The 20,874-nt window shown below is 43.3% G+C and overlaps 1 protein-coding gene across 4 annotated transcripts in view; it reads left to right on the forward strand.

Moving 5' to 3' along the window:
- Positions 1-20,874, forward strand: part of LOC101638476 (carboxyl-terminal PDZ ligand of neuronal nitric oxide synthase protein) — a 379,449-nt gene that overhangs the window by 245,766 nt on the left and 112,809 nt on the right. For all 4 annotated transcript variants that reach the window (XM_045297874.1, XM_004706776.3, XM_045297875.1 and 1 more), the window contains exon 3: positions 3,614-3,706. In XM_045297874.1, the coding sequence (XP_045153809.1) occupies positions 3,614-3,706 (93 nt within the window). The remainder of the gene's footprint in view (positions 1-3,613; positions 3,707-20,874) is intronic.

Here is a 20,874-nt window from a genome sequence, read left to right on the forward strand (position 1 = left end):
TTGGGATAACAGTTGTATGAGCCCCTAATAAAATGTTTAAAAAAAAAAAAAAGAATGCATCCCTAGCCAAGTTATTTGAAGTCAAAGTGACCAAGGAACGAAGGGTTTTGTTCTGTATCTATAGATGTGTGTGTGTGTGTGTGTGTGTGTGTGTGAGAGAGAGAGAGAGAGAGAGAGAGAAAATCTTTCCCCATCGTCTCTAAAAAAAGTAATTCTATTCATTATATTTCTGCAGTGTAGCCTCCAGCCCAAGGCATGGCTGGTGTCTTTGCAGACCCTGGCTGGCACTGAGACATTGGCTTAGGAGACAGTGCTGAGAATTTAAGGAAGCCAGGAGATGTTCAGAAACAATGTTACTTATGTCACTCATGCAGTGCTTATTCTAAACTCCTGTTGGATCTGAGCTCATCCCCTACCCAACCTCCCCTTGGTGGGCCTCGCTGGTGAGCACAGTACACTAAGTTAATGAGAGGTTCTAAGGCTCTGCTTATCGGGTCCAGACACTTTACCTTGGCATTTCTAGTCAGCAGTGGGTGTTCCAGGACTTGTATTTTGTTGCTCCGTAGAAGGTCAGGCCCTGGAGACCTTCAGGGCTCTGGCTACTAAAGCAAATGTATCCGGTCAGCCTGCCCACGTTGGGGGAAGGGGCCAGACTTTCTGGCGTGGACTCCAAGGCTGGCATGGGCTTGGTGGGAGGCTGGCCCGAGCCTCAGCTGGTGCCACTAGCAGTCCTGTTTGTTCTACAGCCTCTGGCAAAGTCTGAACAGACTGGATCCCCAACCTCCAAAACACAGATGCTTCCTCTGGACCCACCTGCCCAGGCAGGTCTCCACCTCAGAGCAGCACAAAAGGAGGACCTGTCCCTGCCAGTCCCTTCTTTCTCCCTGTTGTCCTATTCCCTCCCCTTTCTCCAAACCCATGTTCTCCCTCTAGAATAAACATCATCTGTACATGATGTCCAAGTGGAGAACAATGGGCATATAACAAACGGGCTGATGATGACAGATCTTTAAGTACTTTCAGAGTTTTACTTTCTTTCAGTTCCATGGTTTCCGGTAGCACTACACTTCGCATTCCAATGTTCCCATTGGAAGGGGGTTGGGACCACTGAGCAGCCAGCAGGTGGAATGGATGTAGAATGTGTCCAACCTTATAAACAGCACGTAGGGAGGCCCGGCAGCTACGACAGGACCCTGGAATCCCATTTCATGCCCTCTTTGTTTTGAAGCCCTCCAGAGCATTCCACCAGCTGTTGTAAGGTGCACCTGGGCTGTCACTACCATTGGTATTCTAGAGGAAATCACTTGGACATGCTTTCCTGTAGAGTCTCTGCGTCAAGAGACTCGGCAAGACCCAGCCAGGAGGGCTCATGTGCACAAATCCAAATGGAGCCGCTTTTCCAGGTCCCGAGAGAAAGTTTAGTTGCATTTTGGAGATTTCAGTTCAGGATATTAAAAAGCGTGGCCAAAGTAAGATTTAAGATCCCCAGGCAGTAAGCATATTGGGTGCCTCTTGCCAGGCTTAGGTGGGGGATCTTCAGGTAAAATGTCCTAGAGTCAAACCAGACAGGAAAGAGAGATGTGTTTAAGCTATAAGATTCTTCTAGATACACAAGACATGCAAGGATCTGGCTGAGCAGGCAACACAGTCTCGGAAACGTGGGCTGAGGAGAGAGCATGCCTGGCAGTTCTTAATATTTGCTCATTTGTTTTTGTTGGTAGAAAAAGGAAAGGGATATGTATGGAGCCTGTGAGACAAGCCTACTAGGAGAGACCAAAGGCAATAAAAGTCAAGGATTGCCCTGTTTGGGGCAAGATTTAATCACATCTGGGTGTTTGGGGGCTCCTGTGCTCTTAACTCCTATCTCAGCTCATCATTCATAATGCATGCATCCTGTGGCACTCCCTTTGACTGATAGGAACTGCCCTAATTTTAGGGTTGTGATCATCAGAGAGCCATGGCTCAAGCATAGGGTTTATTGGAAGCTGTAGTGAACAGAGGTAAATGCAAGTATGGGCAGGAAATCTAGCTGGGTCACAAGGCAAAGTCAGCTAGCTTGCAGAGTCTCATGCTGGTTTATCCACCCAGTGGTCATTTCAACTCACCTGGCCCTGCATCTGGTGGTGCTGTGGGTTAGGTGATGGACTGCTAACAGAGAGGCTGGTGGTTCACACCCACCAACTGCTCTGCAGGAAAAAGGGGAGACTGTAAAGTACATAGAAACCCTACATAGGGTGCTATGCGTGGGAATCAACTTGATGGCAGCGAGTTTGGCTTATTTCGGGTTAGAATTGCCCTAGAACCTAATGTTGCAGTTAGAGGTACACCTTGCAAATTGGAGCCTCGTCCTAAAGTGCATGATGGCCAGACACAACCTGAACTTTCCCTGGATGTTGGCACTGCCTTAGAAAGGAATTTGCCACAGTCTACCTTAAGACAGACTCCAGGGCTAATGCACTCTTCCCGTCTCCAACTCCTTAGATGTCTTGGTTTTCTATCTCCTTACTCCTAATTGGTTTTGAGTTCCCAGGCTGAAGCAGAGCCTGAGGTTAAAGTTTTCTCCTCTTTTCTTTCAGGAGAGCTGTACCTAGGGTGGAGTCCCTATGTGGTGCAAACAGTTACCTACAGCGGAAGTTCTACCCTGTCCTGTGTACGGTTACTGTGAGTCAGAATCCACTTCATGGCGTTGAGAGAGAGAGAATACCAGGATGGGAGCCAGATGACAGTAGTTAATGCACTGGAGAATAAAGTTCAGGGAACAAAAAGTAGAGTGATACGACCAGTTACAAATAGTTGCACAGGTCTAGGAAATGGCTATGAGGAGCACATATTACAGAAAAGGTCTGGGTTTGAGGAGAAGGCCAACATCACTAGGCGTATATGGTGGAGACTGGAGCAGCTCTTCTCAGGACTGCACACAAATGAAGCCATGAAGCAATCTTTCCTTTATAACTATCATTTATCAGATCTTTCCAGAATATACTCCAGCCCCAACATCTTCAGGGGAATAGGCCTATGGGTAGCCTTGGAGACTGGCCCATGGATAATTCAAGGGATTTGAGAATCAAATTTGTAGAGAACAACTTAGAATTAATAACTGTCCTTTAGTACATTAAAACAAACACAAACCAAACCAAACCAAAACAAAAACCAGTTCTGGCATGGAATACTGGTGCCAGGTCTCTTTAATCGTCATTAGGGATAGAATGGAGTTCTTGCAGCATTTGGTTTGCCACAGGAAAACTTGCCTAACAGCAAGAGTTGTTAAATGGTGGGATGAATCATTGAGAGTAGATTCTGGATTTCTGATGAAATTTTCGGAGTAAGCCATTTTCATTTTGTTAGGATGAATTTGGTCCACTCCCATGGTTCTATGTAATGGCTGAGTAGTGGAATTGATGACTGTTCTGAATTCCAGTTCCAATCTAAAGCGTCCTGTCCCCAACTGCAGGCTTCTTTCCACACTCCCGAGGTGCTCCATGTTCTCAAGAGCTGGGCCAGCCCACCAGGCCGGGCCCAGCCCTCTCTCTTCCAACCATGAGCTAACCAGGACTAGGCAGACACACAGATCTAACTGGGTTTTGTTTCTCTGTTTTCTCTTTGCATTTTTCAGTATGAGTTTAAAGCCAAGAATATCAAGAAGAAGAAAGTGAGCATTATGGTTTCAGTGGATGGAGTGAAAGTCATTCTGAAGAAGAAGAAAAAGGTGAGTGGCTGTGAGCCAGAAACTGTGATGAAGAGGGAGGTACGGGAAGGAGGTGTGGGCTACCTGTTCTTTGTAAGTCACTCTCCAGACAGAATCCTTCCATTAACTCACAGGTTATCCTCTTTGACAGAGAGTGAGGCAAGGGCTGCTATCTGCCCCACGAGGGACAGACGTCATCTCTCATCACCCTCACATGCAGATGCTCTTTCTTTTTTTGATACCTTTATCTTTGAAGCTTCTCTTGGGAAATACTCCCAACTGAAGTAATAGTTAAGTACCAGAGATCTGTGGAGGGAATGGCCAAAAGGAGGTACCCTTATGAGTTATCCCCATCTGTCCCAAGAACAAAGAGGCCCAACCAAGGCAACATCTAGCCGCTGCATGCATCCTATTCCAATTGCTGTTGCATGAGCCTAAGTAGTACCCTGACATCTAGCCACTGGTGCTATTATTCAGTGTGTAAAAAGTGGGGAGGTGGCAAGGGTAGGAGGAAGGGGATACTGATCTGCACAGTGTTTCAGGCATTCCTCTGAGTTGGGGTAAGACAAACAAGTGAGCATTATGTTGTTGAAACGTGTGACTGTTTTGTGTTAGTTTTGTGTGTGTGTGTGTGTGTGTGTTATGAGAGAATGATATTAACACCTCGAAAAGTGTGCATTTGCATAATGGATGGGGTTCTGAAAAGAGATGGAAAAGAACTTGGTTGATTAAAGATATGTGGGGAGAGCCCCTGTTTCTATGTCTTGAGTCTGCTTTCAGTTTTCATTTTTTATGATGCTTTTGTTTTATATTTATTGTAGCTTAGCTTGCCTGTGGTGCAAAATCTACATTGATCTTAATTCAAATGGGACTCAAGGCAAAACTCAGGGGGAATGTGTGGAGGTTGTAGAAGGCCAAGGTTCATACTTAGTAGCGGGCAACATAAACTGGGAGAATCATGAGGTGAGAGTGACCTTACAGGGTGGGCATCTTGTCAATCCAAGACCTTAAATCTCCTTTACAACCACCTTGGAAAAGATATTGTTCAATATATGATAGGACATCTCTAGTGGTGGGAAATTTACTACTTCCTGCAGAAGCACATTTTATCCCTGGACAGCTATAAAAGGCTCCCATACATTAACCCAAAATGTATTCCCTTATGTGCCCTAAAAATCTTTAGGTTCCAGAATATATTCTATGATTGTGAGGTTAGAAATGTGCAGGGGAGAAACAGAATATACCATTGATGAAGAACCAACGCCTTCACGATTTAGAAAAGTACGGAATTTGTAACAGTGTGTTAAGTGTCTTTGACTTTACAAACCTCTGCTTGGGGCTCACATGTCCTTACTATGGGGTTATCTCTTCTGTCCCTTTACCCCTACCCTTAAAGAACTCTGGGGGCATCATGGGTTACTCACTGAGCTGTTCATCACAGGGTCTGCAGTTTGGACCCCCCATCACTCCCAAGGACAAATAGGAGGCTTTTTGCTCCTGTTCAGGTTTACAGCCTGAGAAACCCACAGGGCATGCCTGCTCTGCTCTGTGGGCTTACTAGGTGTCAGAAATGACTCCGTGGCAATGAGTTTAGTGGGCTTCAAAATTTACTGGAAAAATTTAATCATCTTTTAATTCAATTTTTCCACTTTCTGAAACTCCCTCATATACGCCACATAGTGATTAACCATGACATAACGCTAGAATATTGCTCTGTCAGGAGTGTCTGAGTAGGATATTGGCTGAAGCAATTTCAGGCCTATTGGGTAGGTGAGACCCTAGGGTTTAATGACAGCATGACTTTAAGAACAAAAAGTATCCTCAGAGAAATACTGAGCCAATGCAACCCAAGCTCATGAATGGAGGAGCCAGGCTGAATCCCTCCTTTGCTTTCGCTACATGTCTAATAGCTTGGCTCAGCCTTTCCTACGGCCGAAGAGAGGGGGCTCAGTGCTCCCACTTCAACTGCTAAGACAATAACTGTTGTTTATGGGTGCTTTAACAAACCCATTATCATTCTTTCCTTTATCGGTACTATGAAGAAAGGCTTACTGGATGTTTCTTTTCGTGTTCTTGAACATCCAGTCACCCTGGGAAATGAGACACAGAGGCAAAGTGGCATTTCCCTCCCAGAATTTAATCCTGGTGAGGGGCTGAGCTGCTGGCCTTCAGGGTCAGAAACCCAGGCTGAGCAGTATGTGTAAGTTGTGAATCTTAGCATGATCACCCACACTGGCAAGGCTCACAAATGGCTTTGTTGAAGAAACTAAACCTCCAGTTTCTTAAGTATCTTGAGAAACAGGACCATATCACAGACCAGATATTTTTTATTACACACAAGCACATGTCCTTCCTATGAGAGGCAAGTGATAGAAGCAGGCACATTATTAAAGGGCCGCTTGGTGAGCATAGCAATGGAGCCCGGCAACTAAGTATATGACAGGAATGCTTGGGGACCCTGGGCTTCGCAGGAGATGGGACTGTAGGATGCTCATAGTGGCCTTGCCTGGTACATGTTCTTCCTGGCATGTGTTAGACCTTGCTAGCATTTAGCTTCTATGCCTTTCTTATTTTTATGAGGAAGGGTCAAAAAGTTCATGGAAAAACTTCATTATCTTTTAATCCTACTTTTCCGTGAATTTTTTTGAAGCCTCCCAGTATGCTTCCATGGCTGACCACTCAGACACCTCTGAACCACCTCAACCCACTTACACTTCTAATGGACATATTCTTTGTTTACTGTCAATCAGATAGCATTTCAAAACCTACTGTCCCTAGGGACTGTTCTGTCCACTTGAGAATAACTTTGTATAAGCCCTGAACTTGTCCATCATGGGTGGCCTCACCCTTTTGCCTCTAGAGGACCATCTTATTCCCCAGGTCAGTATCTCCCCCACGCAGCATGTACCTTCTGCAGTGTTGGCCTCACTCTGCTCGTAAGAAAACTGCAGCTAGAGGGCTGAGGCATTTTGCCTGAGATCACTTCACACCTAGGGATGACTCTGAGATAGTCATTGGGAGAGAAGCCAGCCTTCAAGTGATTGAAAGCTAAGTTGCAGAGGCGTCTCCCAGAGGGAGCCTGTGGGACGTTATGCCTCACTTTGAAACTCCATCCTTGGTAATCTCTGCTGTACGTTCACTTTCCAGCTGGTCCAGAGGAGAAGTGATCTAACAGGTCTTTCCTAGATCTGATTCTTCTGGTGCCAGGCTTGGGAAAGGAGAGCCTCCCGTCGTGTTGCCTCCACCCACACCTGGTGTCTGTTTCAGGGCCGGGGCTGTGATTGGGATAATGCCTTTCATCATGGTGTTCATTTTACATCGTCTCCGAAAGATGAATGCACATGAACAACAATTAGCCTTTTTGTCATCCTGTTCCCATGTGACAGCCCTCTGTGCTCTGAGCACACACACTGACTGTCTCTCCCTTCTCTCCTTCTTTGCTCATTGGATTGAGAGGGGGGTGAGACTAGCTGGGCCATTGTAAAAATGCACACGTTTCATTAAGGAGATGGTGCACTGGGCAGTGATGGCCATCATGACAAGGCTAAGAACTGGGGCCTCCGCTAGGTAGCCTTAGGCTTCTGACTGTTAGTCGGTAAATACAGGGGGCTTTCACAAATGAAAAAATTCCATTATCTTTAAATTCCATTTGCCCATGAAGCTTTTGAAGCCCTCTTATGTGTTGAACATTCCCTATCCAGCAAAGCAGCAGGTTTATTTTTTCTGGGTTCACCTGGCATGCTCGAAGAGGCCTTCGGCTGAGATAAGAAGACCTCAGTTCTGGTTCTTTCTCCACTCTTCCTGGCTGTGTGACTCAGCAATTTATTTTTACCTCTGTGAGCTACCCCTGTAAAACGAACAGTTAGATTAGATGATACAGAGTAAGGGTCAGCCTCTGAATCCAGCCCTGAAATACAGATACTGGTTCACCCTCTACATTTCCACTTCTTCACCCTCATTGTCAGACACCCCTGGGTCAGTTTCTCTCTCTTACTTACTGTAGCCTCCTGGAGCTAGGTCACCCTCACAAGTTAAAAGTGAACTGTCTTTCAGACTAACAAGCACTGGCTGCAAGTTTGAGTAGTCTGAGTGACACCTCAATCTCTCTCTCTCTCTCTCTCTCTCTCTCTCTCTCTCTCTCTCTCTCATTCTCTTCTCTCTCTTCTCCCCTTTCCCTCTTCCCCTCTCTTCTCTCTCCCCATCCCCTCTCTCTCTATTCAAAGCATCTATTCTAATAGAACAAAAGGTAACTAAATAAATGATCAGCATCATTTTAGATTACAAGTAATACAGATTAGCAGAAAGCTGTGCAATTAGCACATGTGAAGACCGTCAGTTGTACTTGTGAGTACTCATCTGGGAGGCGGGGTTGGTCCATGGTTGTTTGAGCAAAGGGTCTGAGTTGCAGCTTCAGACCTCCAGCTGTTTTCACCACCCAATCAGATACTCTGGTTTGCTTCAGCTGAGAGAGACGTACCTCGGATTTTATACCCTGTGATTTTGCAGCAAATTCATTTGTTCATAAAACCAGATAAGCACCTTTCCCTCCTGGTGCCCAGAGAATCCTCTGTCTGATGCTGTTTCCAATACACAAGTTTGGGAGCACAAAAACATTCACGATTAGAAGAAGCACGAGCATAAGTATATCTAATTGCCTCATCACTTGCCATGGCACATTGTATTAAACTTTGGCAATATTTAATTAGGCTACCAAAAATTAACATTGAGTCAGAGACTAAGCCATTGTAAGGAAGAGGCACAATATGTCCAGTTACAATTTCAAAAGGAGATAACGGGTGAGTCCCAAAAGGAGTGGATCATAGATTCATCAGCACCCAAGGCCATGGTAGATTTCTTTCTTTTTTCAAAGAGAACACTTGTGAAGTCTTAAACGGTACAAAGACAACTACAGAGACATGTCTGGGTGAGGGAGACCATTAGCCTGTGGTCATAAGGGGCTCAAGAGCATGGGAGGTCAAAGAAAAATGCCACAGAAAAACCTGGTTGGTGGGCACCCTTACTTGTTGACCTGCTGGCTCCTACTGCCCCATTAGGTTCAATAATCTGCTATAATAACTCACAGAACCCACAGAGCATACTATTCTTATAACTACAGATTTATTCTAGAAAAGGATACAAATGGAGATACATGGAAGGAGGATTCCCAATACGAAGTTTCTGTGTCCCAATGCTCAGTGCGCTACACTCCCCAAAGCACAGGCACTCCCCAACCAGGACTTTTACTAGGTCTGGGTGATAGGTCTAATCTTGACTCCTGAGGATGGATGATAGTGATCTTTCCTGGCCAGCTCCCACTCGGCACAGTGCTCAAGTGTGGCCTGGAGACCTCAGACTACGTTTTTCCATGACTATTTTTAAGGAATCAAGGCTCCACTCATCTGCTGGTCTGTTTTGCATGTTGTAGTCAGGCTCCTTTGTGGTGTACTGGTTGCGAGTTGGGCTGCAATCCGCATGGTCTGCAGTTTGAAGCCAGCAGGTCAGTGGGAGAAAGACTGGGCTCTCTACGCCTGCAAACCGTTGCTGTCTCGGAAACGCACAGAGGGGTCGCTATATGTCAGAAGTTTTTTATGATGCCGGGAGCTATGCCACCAATATTTCAAATACCAGCAGGGTAACTAGGATGAATAAATTTCAACAAGCTTCCAGATTAAGAATAGACGAGGAAGAAGACAGAGAGAAACTGCTGAAAAATTAGCCACTTTTGAAAACCGTCTGAATCCCAGCGAAGCATTGTCTGCTGTAGTACCGGAAGATGGAAGGACTGGGGAAGAGCTACTGCTAAGAACCTCCACGAGGCTCCTTAGCAACCTACAGCAGGAGCCACCGGGCTCCTGAGCTGCAGCCAGGGATGGATATTGCGATCATCTCTTGTTGAAATTAAATGTATATGTGATTATATTAAGAAGTATCTGAAAGTGCTGTTTTGAACTAATGCCAGCAGATAATGAGTCTGCGATTCCTTATACATCTTAGATTCTGTTTGTGATGTGAACCCAGTGTCAAAGGGAATTGGCTTTACTTGGATGCCTCTCATTGAGTACATTTTCTTCAGCTCCCCAGGAGGCCCAAGTAATTATCTTTTCTCTGTGTATAATAATGATTATTTGTTATGATGCTGGAATTAAACTATAGCACCGTTTGCTAAAGACAAGAATTCTGAATAAGGAAGATTAGTCCTGGACTTCATCCAAGGAAATTTTCTGCTAAAGAATGCAGAGAGCCTGAGTTTTATGTGGTTTCTCTTATAAACCAATAACTTTGTTGAGCTCCCCTAAGGGAACATTCTATAAAGACGCTATCGTGCTCACTAATAATTATTTATTGTGTGTCTACCATGTTCAAGGGAGTGGGTCGGATTCATAGACATATTAGACATGGATCCTATCTAGCAAAAACTCATTCTTTTTGATAGCATGATATGTATACATAGGTCCAGTTAAACTCCGATAATATTGCATTATATTTATCTCTTTCCCCCAGACGCTGGAGCCTTCAGCAGGCAGGGACCATGTGCTTTCTCCAATCCTGTTTTATCTAATTGAAAAAGTGGAAGACAAGACAGACACAACAAACCAGTGAAATGACTATACACTAACGTGATAAGGAGAACAACTAATAATAATGGAACACTTACGCTGAGTGCCTCCTGTTTTGCTAGGCCTTTTGTCAGTCACTATATAGTTGGAAAATTCTCACAGCCCAGAAAATTGAGCAACTTCCCTAAGGTTTCTAGTCCCCACTGGTGGTGAAGTCACCGTTCAAACGGGCTCTGTTTTCCTCTAATCCAAGCAGGTTTGTTTAGTAGCTGCTGTTGTTATGTCTGTATGTACTAACCTCTCCAGACTGCGTTAAGGAAATGATCATTTGTAAGAAATGGTTAATTAAGTCCGTTTTTAACTTCCAACCTGTGCTCTGTCTCTGGGACATTGCATCTCAAGCAAATGATTTTCCTGCCCAAACAGTAAGGCGAGTCACTATGACCACACAGAACTGATGCAATCGGGCAAGAAAGGGAGGCATTTAGAACTATAGAACCAAAATTTAGAAGCAGGACCTTTTAGAATTCACCTGGTCCAATTCCCTAATTGATTAAATACGGCAACAGAGGACAGAGGAGGCGAAGTGACTGTCCGCAGATCACCCAGGTTATTTCTGACAGAGTCAGGGTGCAAATCTAAGCCTTTAAATAGCAGGCCAATCTTTTCCCCACTGGGTTATATTTCTAGGCTTCGGTGTATTATCTGACAGTTTGAAAACAGACCTATTAGAAATCGTGTGAGTCATGATGCTGTTAACACTTCGGTGTGGTAGTACACTTTCTATATCTATAAATTATACCTGAAGGTGAGAGAGAGCTAGATTGTCAGTCTAATCCCATTTAATGTGGAAGCTGGAAAATGTGCTACGGTGGGTTAATATAGCCTCTGCAGGTTGTTGGGGTTTTATGGTAAGGCCTGCAGATGTGGAGCCTTGCTTGCTGATCATTATTATTCGAGATGGGAAGTAAACGTCAGCATGAAAGCCTTCTCTCACAGTGGACCCCTTCCCTCAGTGAAGGTTTCGGGGCTGCCATATCCATTTCCCGGTTCCAAAAGGAATCCAAGCCGTTGTGATCATTAGCCCTGATTTTTGTGTTCTGTTGCTGGCACTGTGCCAGTCGGACCTGCCTCTGACCGTGTTCCGATGTCATATTCTCTTCCCGAAGCTTTTGGGGTGACAAATGGCCATGAATTTCCATGGAGACCTTGATATTTGTACTCGTTCAATAAGAGGAAGAAGCATCTATATTAAGAGGTGCTTAGCTCTATTCATTGATTTTATAAAACAAGTCTTTTATTCCCTTTTTTGGTTTAAAGTGAAGAGCTTCTTTGGGTGGGGGGAGGGCAGTGATCAAAGTATTGAAAAACTTTGATGTTTTTACTTCGTGTATCAAAGATAACAAAGAGTTTAAAGGCACAAGAGCAGGATTTCAATTACCCATTGGACTGGGTGACCTTGTAGGGGAAATTATTGAACTTTCTTTTAGTATCAGATTTCACCTATCTTTAAGGTAGAGATAGATTTTGATTATGTAATAGAAAACATTATGTAAAAGTAAATTGTTCTTTACTCAGATGGAAAATGGGATTTCTTGCCTATATCAAGTAGAAAACTTCTTATGAGAATCAATATGAAGAATCTATTTTATTAAAAAAACTGAGGAGCTGATACCAGTGGCTCAAGTAGAAAGCAAATGTTTTGAGAATGATGGTGGCCAGAAATGTACAGATGTGCTTAACACAATGGATGGATGGATTGTGATGAGTTGTATGAGCCCCCAGTAAAATGATTTTTTTTTAAAAGAAACAAAACCCACAGCTAACATTACATCCAATGGAGAAAGGCAGAGACTAAAAATAAGACAGGGACACATGCTATTACTACTGCTTTTATATATTCTACTGAAGGTCCTACGCAGAGCAATCAGATGAGCAAAAATAATAAAAGGTAACCAAGTAATGAAAGAAGTAAAACTCCCCCTGTTCACAGATAGCTTGCTTCTATAAAGACAATCTCAATGAATCTAAGAATGCTACTAGAGCTAAGAAAACATCCAGCAAAGTTGCAGGGTAGAAAGTCAACAAACTAATCAATTGGGTTCCCTATACACTAGCAATGAACAACCTGTAAAGGAGATTAACAATTGCATTTATAAAATCATATAAAAGAATAAAATACCCAAAAAAGAATAACTTTATCCAGGGATGAAAGAATTGTACACTGAAGAAATTTAACACTAAAAAGATTACGGAAGATCTAAATTGATGAAAAGACATTTCTTATTTATTGACAAGAAGACTTTATCTAAAGATGTCAACACAAGTAGGTTGCTAAAGGGGATCTAATCTCAACTTCATTGCTAACTATGTGGCAAGGATCAGCATGAATCCAATTCCCAACCAGAAACAGATCCAGATTTCACCTTCCCTTATCTCTAGCTCTTCTCACCCAGACACCCACCTATGACTTCCTCATATTTGATGCTTAGGGCCAGGTCATTTCTTCCCTGGTCACAGCACATACTGGAAGTACTCTGCCCTTCTGGCCTGTGCAGCCCTCAGAACCCAACCACCCGTGGGAGAAGAGGGACTAGTAAACTCTAATTCTGAGGTCAGCTAGAGTAGCCAGCAGTGCCACGGTGTCCTTGGTGTGCAGGAAGGGGACACAAAATGAGACAAAGAAGTTACACACAGAGTTATGCACATACAGAGTTGGGATATGAATCTATTCCTCCAGGCAGCCTTCCCCATTTCTGAAAGAAAAAGTTCTCCTGCCAACCCCCCTGGTTGCTTTGGATTTCTGGAGCTTAATTAGGAAGCAGACCTGTGTCTCACTGAACACTTATTTTATTGGCCTCATTGATCCCGCTGCTTTTTCTGCTCATGTTCCCCCTGGACCGATGTGAGGCCCTGCCTCGCCTGGCCTGGAGGCGGAAGTAGGCTGCAGGCCAGCCCCTCGGTCCTCCTGTCTGCCCTTTTGGACTGGGTGCAGCAATTAAGGCTCTGCTGGGCGCTCTGCTTTTCCCCTGGAGGAACTCAAGGGAGGGACTGACAGTTTTAGTGACAGTTCTTCCTCCCTTTCCTCCTTCCTTCCACACCCGTCTGGATTTGAAATGTCTTCATTTCTTGGCATACCACGGAGACAGCCATTCAGGACAGTGGGTAGCAAGAACTGAAATTTCCCTCATGCGCTGGCCAAGACTCCATGTCCTTATTTACAAGCATTTAAAGAAAAAAGGTGGGGGGTTTTGGCTTTAAAAAATTGGCTTCAAATAAAGCTTGGAGTTATGTGAATTTTCTGAAGCTGGTTATGCTAAATTTGGTGTCATTAGTGTTCAGTAATACATTCTTTATCCTATAGTTGAAGCTAATGTGATTTGTAATCCCATAATACAGGGTCATTAGTTTGGGGGTTTCCAACTATTCTTTAAATGAGAATTTGGAGCAATTTCTTCTTAAGATTTTTTCTTTATATTTTTTCTCTATATTTCCATCTAGAAATGCGAGGAAAGATTAGATTACCTTATTTTTTTCTTTTTTATCGTAAAATATTTACATAGTAGAGGGGATGTAGAGAGACAATTTCAGACCAAGAGAAACGAATCATTAAATTGTTCCTGAATTTAAGACAGTGGCGAAATATATAGTCAATCCTGCTTCTGAATGAAGCTACTTGCCATACTGCATTGACTTAGAATCCTACCAGTGTGGTAGAGGTAGTAGGAGCCCTGGTGATGGTCCTGTTGAATAAGTGTCAGACTGCTAATGGCATCGCTGGTGGCTCAAACGCACCATCTGCTCCACAGGAGAAAGATGAGACTGCCTGCTCCTGTAAAGATTTATAAAAGCTCAGAAGTAGGGATGCAAGTGACCCAATAGCAGTATTTCATTTTTTGTTTTTGCAGAGTTAATAAGGAACTCTGGTTGTTTGTCAGGATATGTATTGGGCCACTAGCACAAGATCAGCAATTCTAACCCACCAGCTGTTTTATTCTATCCTATACACTCCTTTTGAGTGAGACTAGACTCTGTGGCAGTGGATTTGGGCCTTAGTGGAATCAGAGTCTCAGTGTGAAGAGAACTTGTTCTAGTCTTGGGTCAGCTCCTGAGCAGAGATGTGACTCCGCCGCCAGGAGTGCACTCTGCACAGTCTTACTTGGAAGGTGACTGGGAATGCAGGATAGTGAGTGCGTGAGTCGTCGGCAAGAAGAACTTTAATTCCAAAATTCCAGCCTTACCATTGAAGAAGCGAAAGCTCCAGCTGTATCCATGTTTAGGCCCTTGAACAACTGGAAGGTTGGTCATCCCCTGTGACCTCACAAACCCTTTGGATTATTCAATGTCCTAATCCCTCATAGATAGACTAGACTCACTCAAGGATTACTGCAAGATCTTTAGAGGAAGAGAGCTGGATTTGAATGAGGTTTTCAAATAATAAGTAGATGAAAAGATCTTTATGGTTTCTTTTCCAGAATATTCTACGTGGAGGCTGATACCACTTCTAAATTGTCATTGAGTCATTTCAACTCATGGAAACTCCATACATATCAGAGGAAAGCTATGCTTCACAGGGTTTTCAGTGGCTGATTTTTTTAAGAAGTAGATCACTAGACCTTTCTTCTAAGGTGCTTTTGGGTAGACTTGAACCTCCTTCCTTGAGCATTATTAACTATGTGTACTACCCTGGTGGCACATTGGTTAAACACTCAATTGCTAATTGAAACATTGATGGTTCAAACCCATCCTGTGGCACTGAAGGGTTAAAAACCTTCAAAGATAAACCCAAACCCCACTACCTCCAAGGTAATTCTAACTCATAGCAACTTGTATAAGATGTGATAGGTAGGTTTATTGTGCCAACCTGGCCCATAGCGACATGTGGGATTAATCAGGTCACAGTTTGATTGGAGGGCAAAGAGATAAATGCCTCTGCAAGGCCCGCCCCTCTCTCATTTGCTCTTTGGTGATCGGAGCGTGCTGCTGCTGTAACTAGTTCTCTGTCTCAACCTGTGTGCTACACTACCTGTGGGTCAGGCCAATCCATTGATTGTGCAGCTAGTGCTTGAGGCTCCTTCGAGACCTGCTTCACCACATTGCTGGTGTGTACATCTCTTGAGCCCAAGGCTGGTGGATTCTGTCACCTTGCATTGCTTGCATTCAAGATCCCATCCGGGCCTGCCTTGCTAAGCCCCCGAGCTGCTGACTGTTGGTGACCCACCCTGCTGCTTGCTGCCTGTGGACAGACTCTGCTTGCCTTGCCCCAGGGAGGACTCTACTGTCTGCTTCCCTTACCTTGAACCCGGAAGCCCACGTGAAAATGGAAGATTATCACTTCAGATCACAAATGGAGGACGACTACATCATTATGTTAAGACAATGAGAATCAAGAGTGAGCCAAGCTGACACATAATCATCACAGCCAGTGTCACTCTTATCGTTGTACCCCAGTATTCATTACTGCCAGGTATACATTGTTACTGTGCAAATAGTAGAATGTTTACTGTTTTGTAAATGTGAAATGTCATTAAAGAAGATAATTGGCAAGTGAGGAGTAAGTCCATATTTTCTTTGGGATAATGATGTCTTTATTAGAAGGGTGGAATTTAGCCCAGAATGGCATGCTATAATTATGAATCTAATTGAAGGAAATAGAGACAAAACTGACATCAAATAATGACCACCAGCTTTATATAGAGTCTTTCCTTAATTAAGAGAAGATACTTAAGCAAAGAGAAATTCGGGGTACTGTGATTTATTTTTACTAAAAGAGAAGAAGATGCTAGCATAAAAAGAGTTGTTATAGAGCTACTTATGAAAGCTGAAGATACTTGCAAAACTTTCACTTTCAAAGAGAATTAAAGGCAGTAGAATTAAATTATCCTATTTTGGTTAAATTAAGCACAAAATAAAAATGTATAAATTTTAGGGAAAAAATTAGTAGCTGAGAGAAAATGGGCATAGTGGCTACTATGAAGGGCAAAAAGACCTACCTCCCTGAGAGACATTCCTGTTGACAAGCCATGCGAAACTACACTGATGGAGCCAGAGCCTTAGAGCTGGAGGAGCCCCATGGAGACTCACACCAGCACTGAGATGCTTCCACCATCACTGGATCCACAAGACTTTCCACCCACTGGCCTGTGATCATTCAGCATCACTACTTGGCTGCGTGAGTCTTTAGAGGAATTTATAGACTGGTATTGGACGAATGGGCTAAGATCAGACTTATGGACTTGATCTGGATGAGACTGGGATGTTTTCTTAATACACAATTACTCTTTGATATAATTTTCTTATACACACATGAGTGTCTATGAATTGTTTCTCTAGTCAACCCAGACTAACACATAAGGCTTCCGAGGTTATAAATCTTTCTGGAAACAGACAGCCTCGTCTTTCTCCCATGGAGTGGCTGGTGGTTTTTACATACTGACTTTGCAGTTAGCAGCCCAACCCTTACTGACAGCCCCATCAGGGCTCCTTTCATAAAGACCACAGCCTAGGCAACTCTACGTGGAAGCGCTGCTTTGTCACGTGGAGTCATTATGAGGTAGAATCAATGTGAGGGCACCTAACAACCACAAAAAAACCCTCTTTTAAAATCATTTTCTGACTGCTGTGGACAAGAGGTAACACAGGGTAGCCTGGAAGCCTGGTCTCCCAACCTCTGCCTGCCAAGACAGAAAATGGTTGTTTTATATTACTTTGTCTCATTATTCTTTCCTTTTAGTTAATATATTAGTTACAGTCTTTAGAATTGCAAGGGAGAGTCTTGCCAAATTGCTTTTTATAATGGAGTTTTATTGCTTGGATAAGAATAAAGCATGAGCTGGCATTACCTTGATGCATCTTCACTCTTAGCATTTCAGTCAATTTGGGTACAAGCTGCACAGCAGGTCATAAGAACCATCTACTATTATATTGGGCTCAGCCTGGCTCTAGAGAACAGGCTAGGATTTTTTTATCCCCCAAAGAAAGGAGTTGCTAGAGTAAAATTAGGTCGTTTTATCTTGGAGCTCAACTATGGGGCATTTTTATGCCACTCTCTCCGTGGCACTTGACCTCTGTGATGTTCAGTCAAGCGCTGGCCCAAACCCATCATGGCCAGATAGCAAGGCTGGTGTATTAGTCTGGGTACTTTGGAGAAACAAATCCACAGCAACTCATGTATAAGAGAGTTTTATGTAAAGAAAATGTGCATCACGAAAACATCCCAACCCAATGCTGCCCAAGCCCACAAGTCCAACATTAACCCATTTACCCAACACCAGTCCACAAAGTCCTCCACCTCACAAAACAGAGGCAGTGATGCCAACTGCAGGAGGAAAGCTGAGTCAGTGAACGGACAAGCATCTCAGCACTAGCAGGGGTCTCCACACGGCTGCTCCAGCACCCAGGGCTGCATCGGGATAGGTCCATGTAGCTTCTCCTTGGGGATGTCTTGTAGGAAGTCAATCTTGCAAGCTGAAGCAGGGAACTGCTAAGGCAGCTGCACCCTGGTGCGACCATCACAAAGCAAGAGACCCGAGAACTAGAAAGGCGAGGCTCACCACCCATTTATCCCTCCGCCTTTCAATTAGCCCCACATGTGATTATCGGCCAGGTTGGCACAATTAACTAACTCAGCTGGTTTCATCAGCTGCACACAGCATAAACCGACTCATCCACACTCAGGGTCCTCTGGCGCTGCTTTATACGGACTCTTATAAGAGGTCAGTGGATTCAGCAGCTTCTTGGAGTTTCACAACCCTTTGGTGCTTTCAGTCATTGACTCTCTTTTACTGCTTTTGAAAACAAAAACAGACCAGCGTGGGTTCTCAAGAATAGACTCTTCCGATAGTAAACACATGAGAAGACTGAGAATCCATTCCCTCAGGAGGGGAGTACCCATCGCTGTCATCTGCCCAAGTGTTTAACTCATAGCCGATATATATGGAAGATGCTTGGGCCACATAGGAATCACCTGAAAGTTTGTGAAAGCTACACATTTCTGGGGGCTTACCCCGTTGTTGTTGTTGGGTGCCATCCAGTTGGTTCGGACTCGTATCGACCCTCCGTCCAACAGAACGATAGACTACCCAGTCCTGTGCCACCCTCACAGCTGTTCTTATGTTCGAGCTCATTGTTGCAGCCGCTGTGTCAGTGCATCTCACCGAGCTTCTGCCACTTTTCTGAATTCCTTTTCCAGGGTCTAGTCTCCTGTTTGAATTAATGTCTCAGGAGAGGTCAAGCCCAATCATCTCTAGTAAAATCACAACACAAAACAATCACAAAATCCAAACAAGACATTTGCCTCTGCAAAGATAGAGTTAATGTACCTTCCTTATTTTTCTAAATACAGCGGGAAACTTTGAACATTTCTTTCTTTCTTTCTTTCTTTTTTTAAAAATCATTTTATTAGGGGCTCATATGACTCTTATCACAATGCATACATACATCAATTGTGTAAAGCACATTTGTACATTCATTGCCCTCATCATTCTCAAAACATTTCCTCTCCACTTAAGCCCCTGGCATTAGGTCCTCAACTTTGAATATTATATATAAAAGAAACATAGATTTTAAAAGAGAAAGGAAATCAGGGGACCTAAAGAATGGCAGTGGCTAGTTCCCTGGGTTTTCTTTTTGCCTCCCATATCCCAGACAGACCATATTTTGCACATATGGTGTGCTTACATAAATAACACCGACATACATATAATGTGCACATAGCAAACTCACAAGGGAGTATCATGGTTTTAATCCATATAATGTGTGTGAGATTTGCACAAAAGTACTGTAGAGCTGAAGAAACCAACAACCTTGATATGCCAATAGGGACAGACACAGAAAAGTCCAACAACAGGACAAGAAAGAGGAAGCTCAACAAGGGGGAAATTCAGTTTCGAGGATAACTGCTCTACTCCATCCAAACATTACAGAGAAAGCTGGCCTCATCCTACCTGTTCCAGCCAAAGGTAGAGAGCCTAAACTTCTACCCTCATACCTGTTATAATGAGGTTCCCCAACCTTTCTTCTCAGCTATTTTCAAAGAACTGATTAAGGTGCTAGGATTTTCATCCCCACTGGCTGCTATTGTGGCTTCCAACCCCATGTTGTATCCATGGAAGCCACATGGAGAATAATAACAGAGCATCCCTGGGGTGGTGGTAGTGGCAGTGGTAGTGTAGTGGGACTAATGGGCTCAAACACAGCCACAATTGTGAGGATCGCACAGGACTGGGCCACATTTTGTTTGGTTGTATGTAGGGTCACTTTGAGTTGGAACCAGCTTGACCGCATCTAATGACAACAACAAGTGGGGCTATAACGCCCACCTACACTCAGTAGTAGTGTAAGGTGACCAGATTTTAACATTGGTAAAGCAGGACACCATTGATAAAACTCATATCCTGGTGAAATAGCCACATGGCAGCCGAAAACTATATACCCTAGCTTGTCATTCATTCTTTCCAAAAATTGGGGCTTTTTAAAAATCAGGACTGTCCCGCCAAAAGCGGGACGTCTGGTCACCTTTTGTAGTGAGAAGGCCCTTCCCCCTTTGTGTGTCAACAGGTCAAGGAGAAAATCTGGGCATCTATTCACACGATGGCAGTAACAAGGTTGCAATTATCCCTTTCTCTAGTGGTGGTGTGGGTTAACCACAAGATCTCAAGTTCAGAAACACCAGCCACTCCTTGAAAGAAAGATGAGGCTTTCTACTTCCATCACGATTTATAATCTCAGAAACACACAGGGGTAGTGCTGCTCTGCCCTATAAGGTAGCAATGAGTCAGCAACGACTTGATGGCAGTGAGTTTTGCACTTTGAGATTCTCACAGCAGAGTACTCAACAATATCTAGGGTTCAAAACAAAGATCATTTGTCATATCAGAAATGTCAACAACAATGAAAAACAGACAATGCTAATGATATGATGACAGAGATGTTGGAAATATCTATCAAATTTTTAAAGCAGCCATTACAAAAACGCTTCAGTGAGCAATTATGAACACTCTTGAAACGAATAAGTAAAATGTTGCAGCCAAGGAACAGAAAAAGTAAAGAAGACCAAATGGAATTTTAGAAATGAAAAAATACAATAACAAACTTAAAAAACTCAGTGCATGAGCTGAATGGAGGGAACAGAAAAAATTCAGTGAATTTGAAGATATAATAATAGAGATTTGATAAGCAGAAAATAGACCAGAATAAAAGTAGAATAAACATAGAAAAATAGAACCAAAACGTAGCAATGAAACAAAGAACAGACGTATGGGACCATAACAAATGATACAACATTTATGTCATCAGTATTCCAGAAGGTTTGGCTGGAAAAGAATTAGAAAAATGATGTCTCAAACATAGGAATTCTATTCCTAAGTATACTCAAGACCCTCAAAACATAAGTTCATACAAAAATATATCATGAATATGTATAGCAATATTATGCATAATAGCCCAATAGTGGAAACAACTCAAATGCCCATTAATTGATGAGTGAATAAACAAAATGCAAGACTAAATGTACAAATTCAAGAAGCTGAATTTGTATGCCATGCAGTAAAGACCCATGGAGTATTAACTCTAATCCTTGCCATAGCTACACTTTTAATACATAACCAAAAAATGTACAAACATCAAAATACA

Source organism: Echinops telfairi, unplaced genomic scaffold (genome assembly GCF_000313985.2).
Source record: "Echinops telfairi isolate 266 unplaced genomic scaffold, ASM31398v2 ScPeMD7_7424;HRSCAF=8462, whole genome shotgun sequence".
Classification (NCBI taxonomy): Eukaryota; Metazoa; Chordata; class Mammalia; order Afrosoricida; family Tenrecidae; genus Echinops; species Echinops telfairi.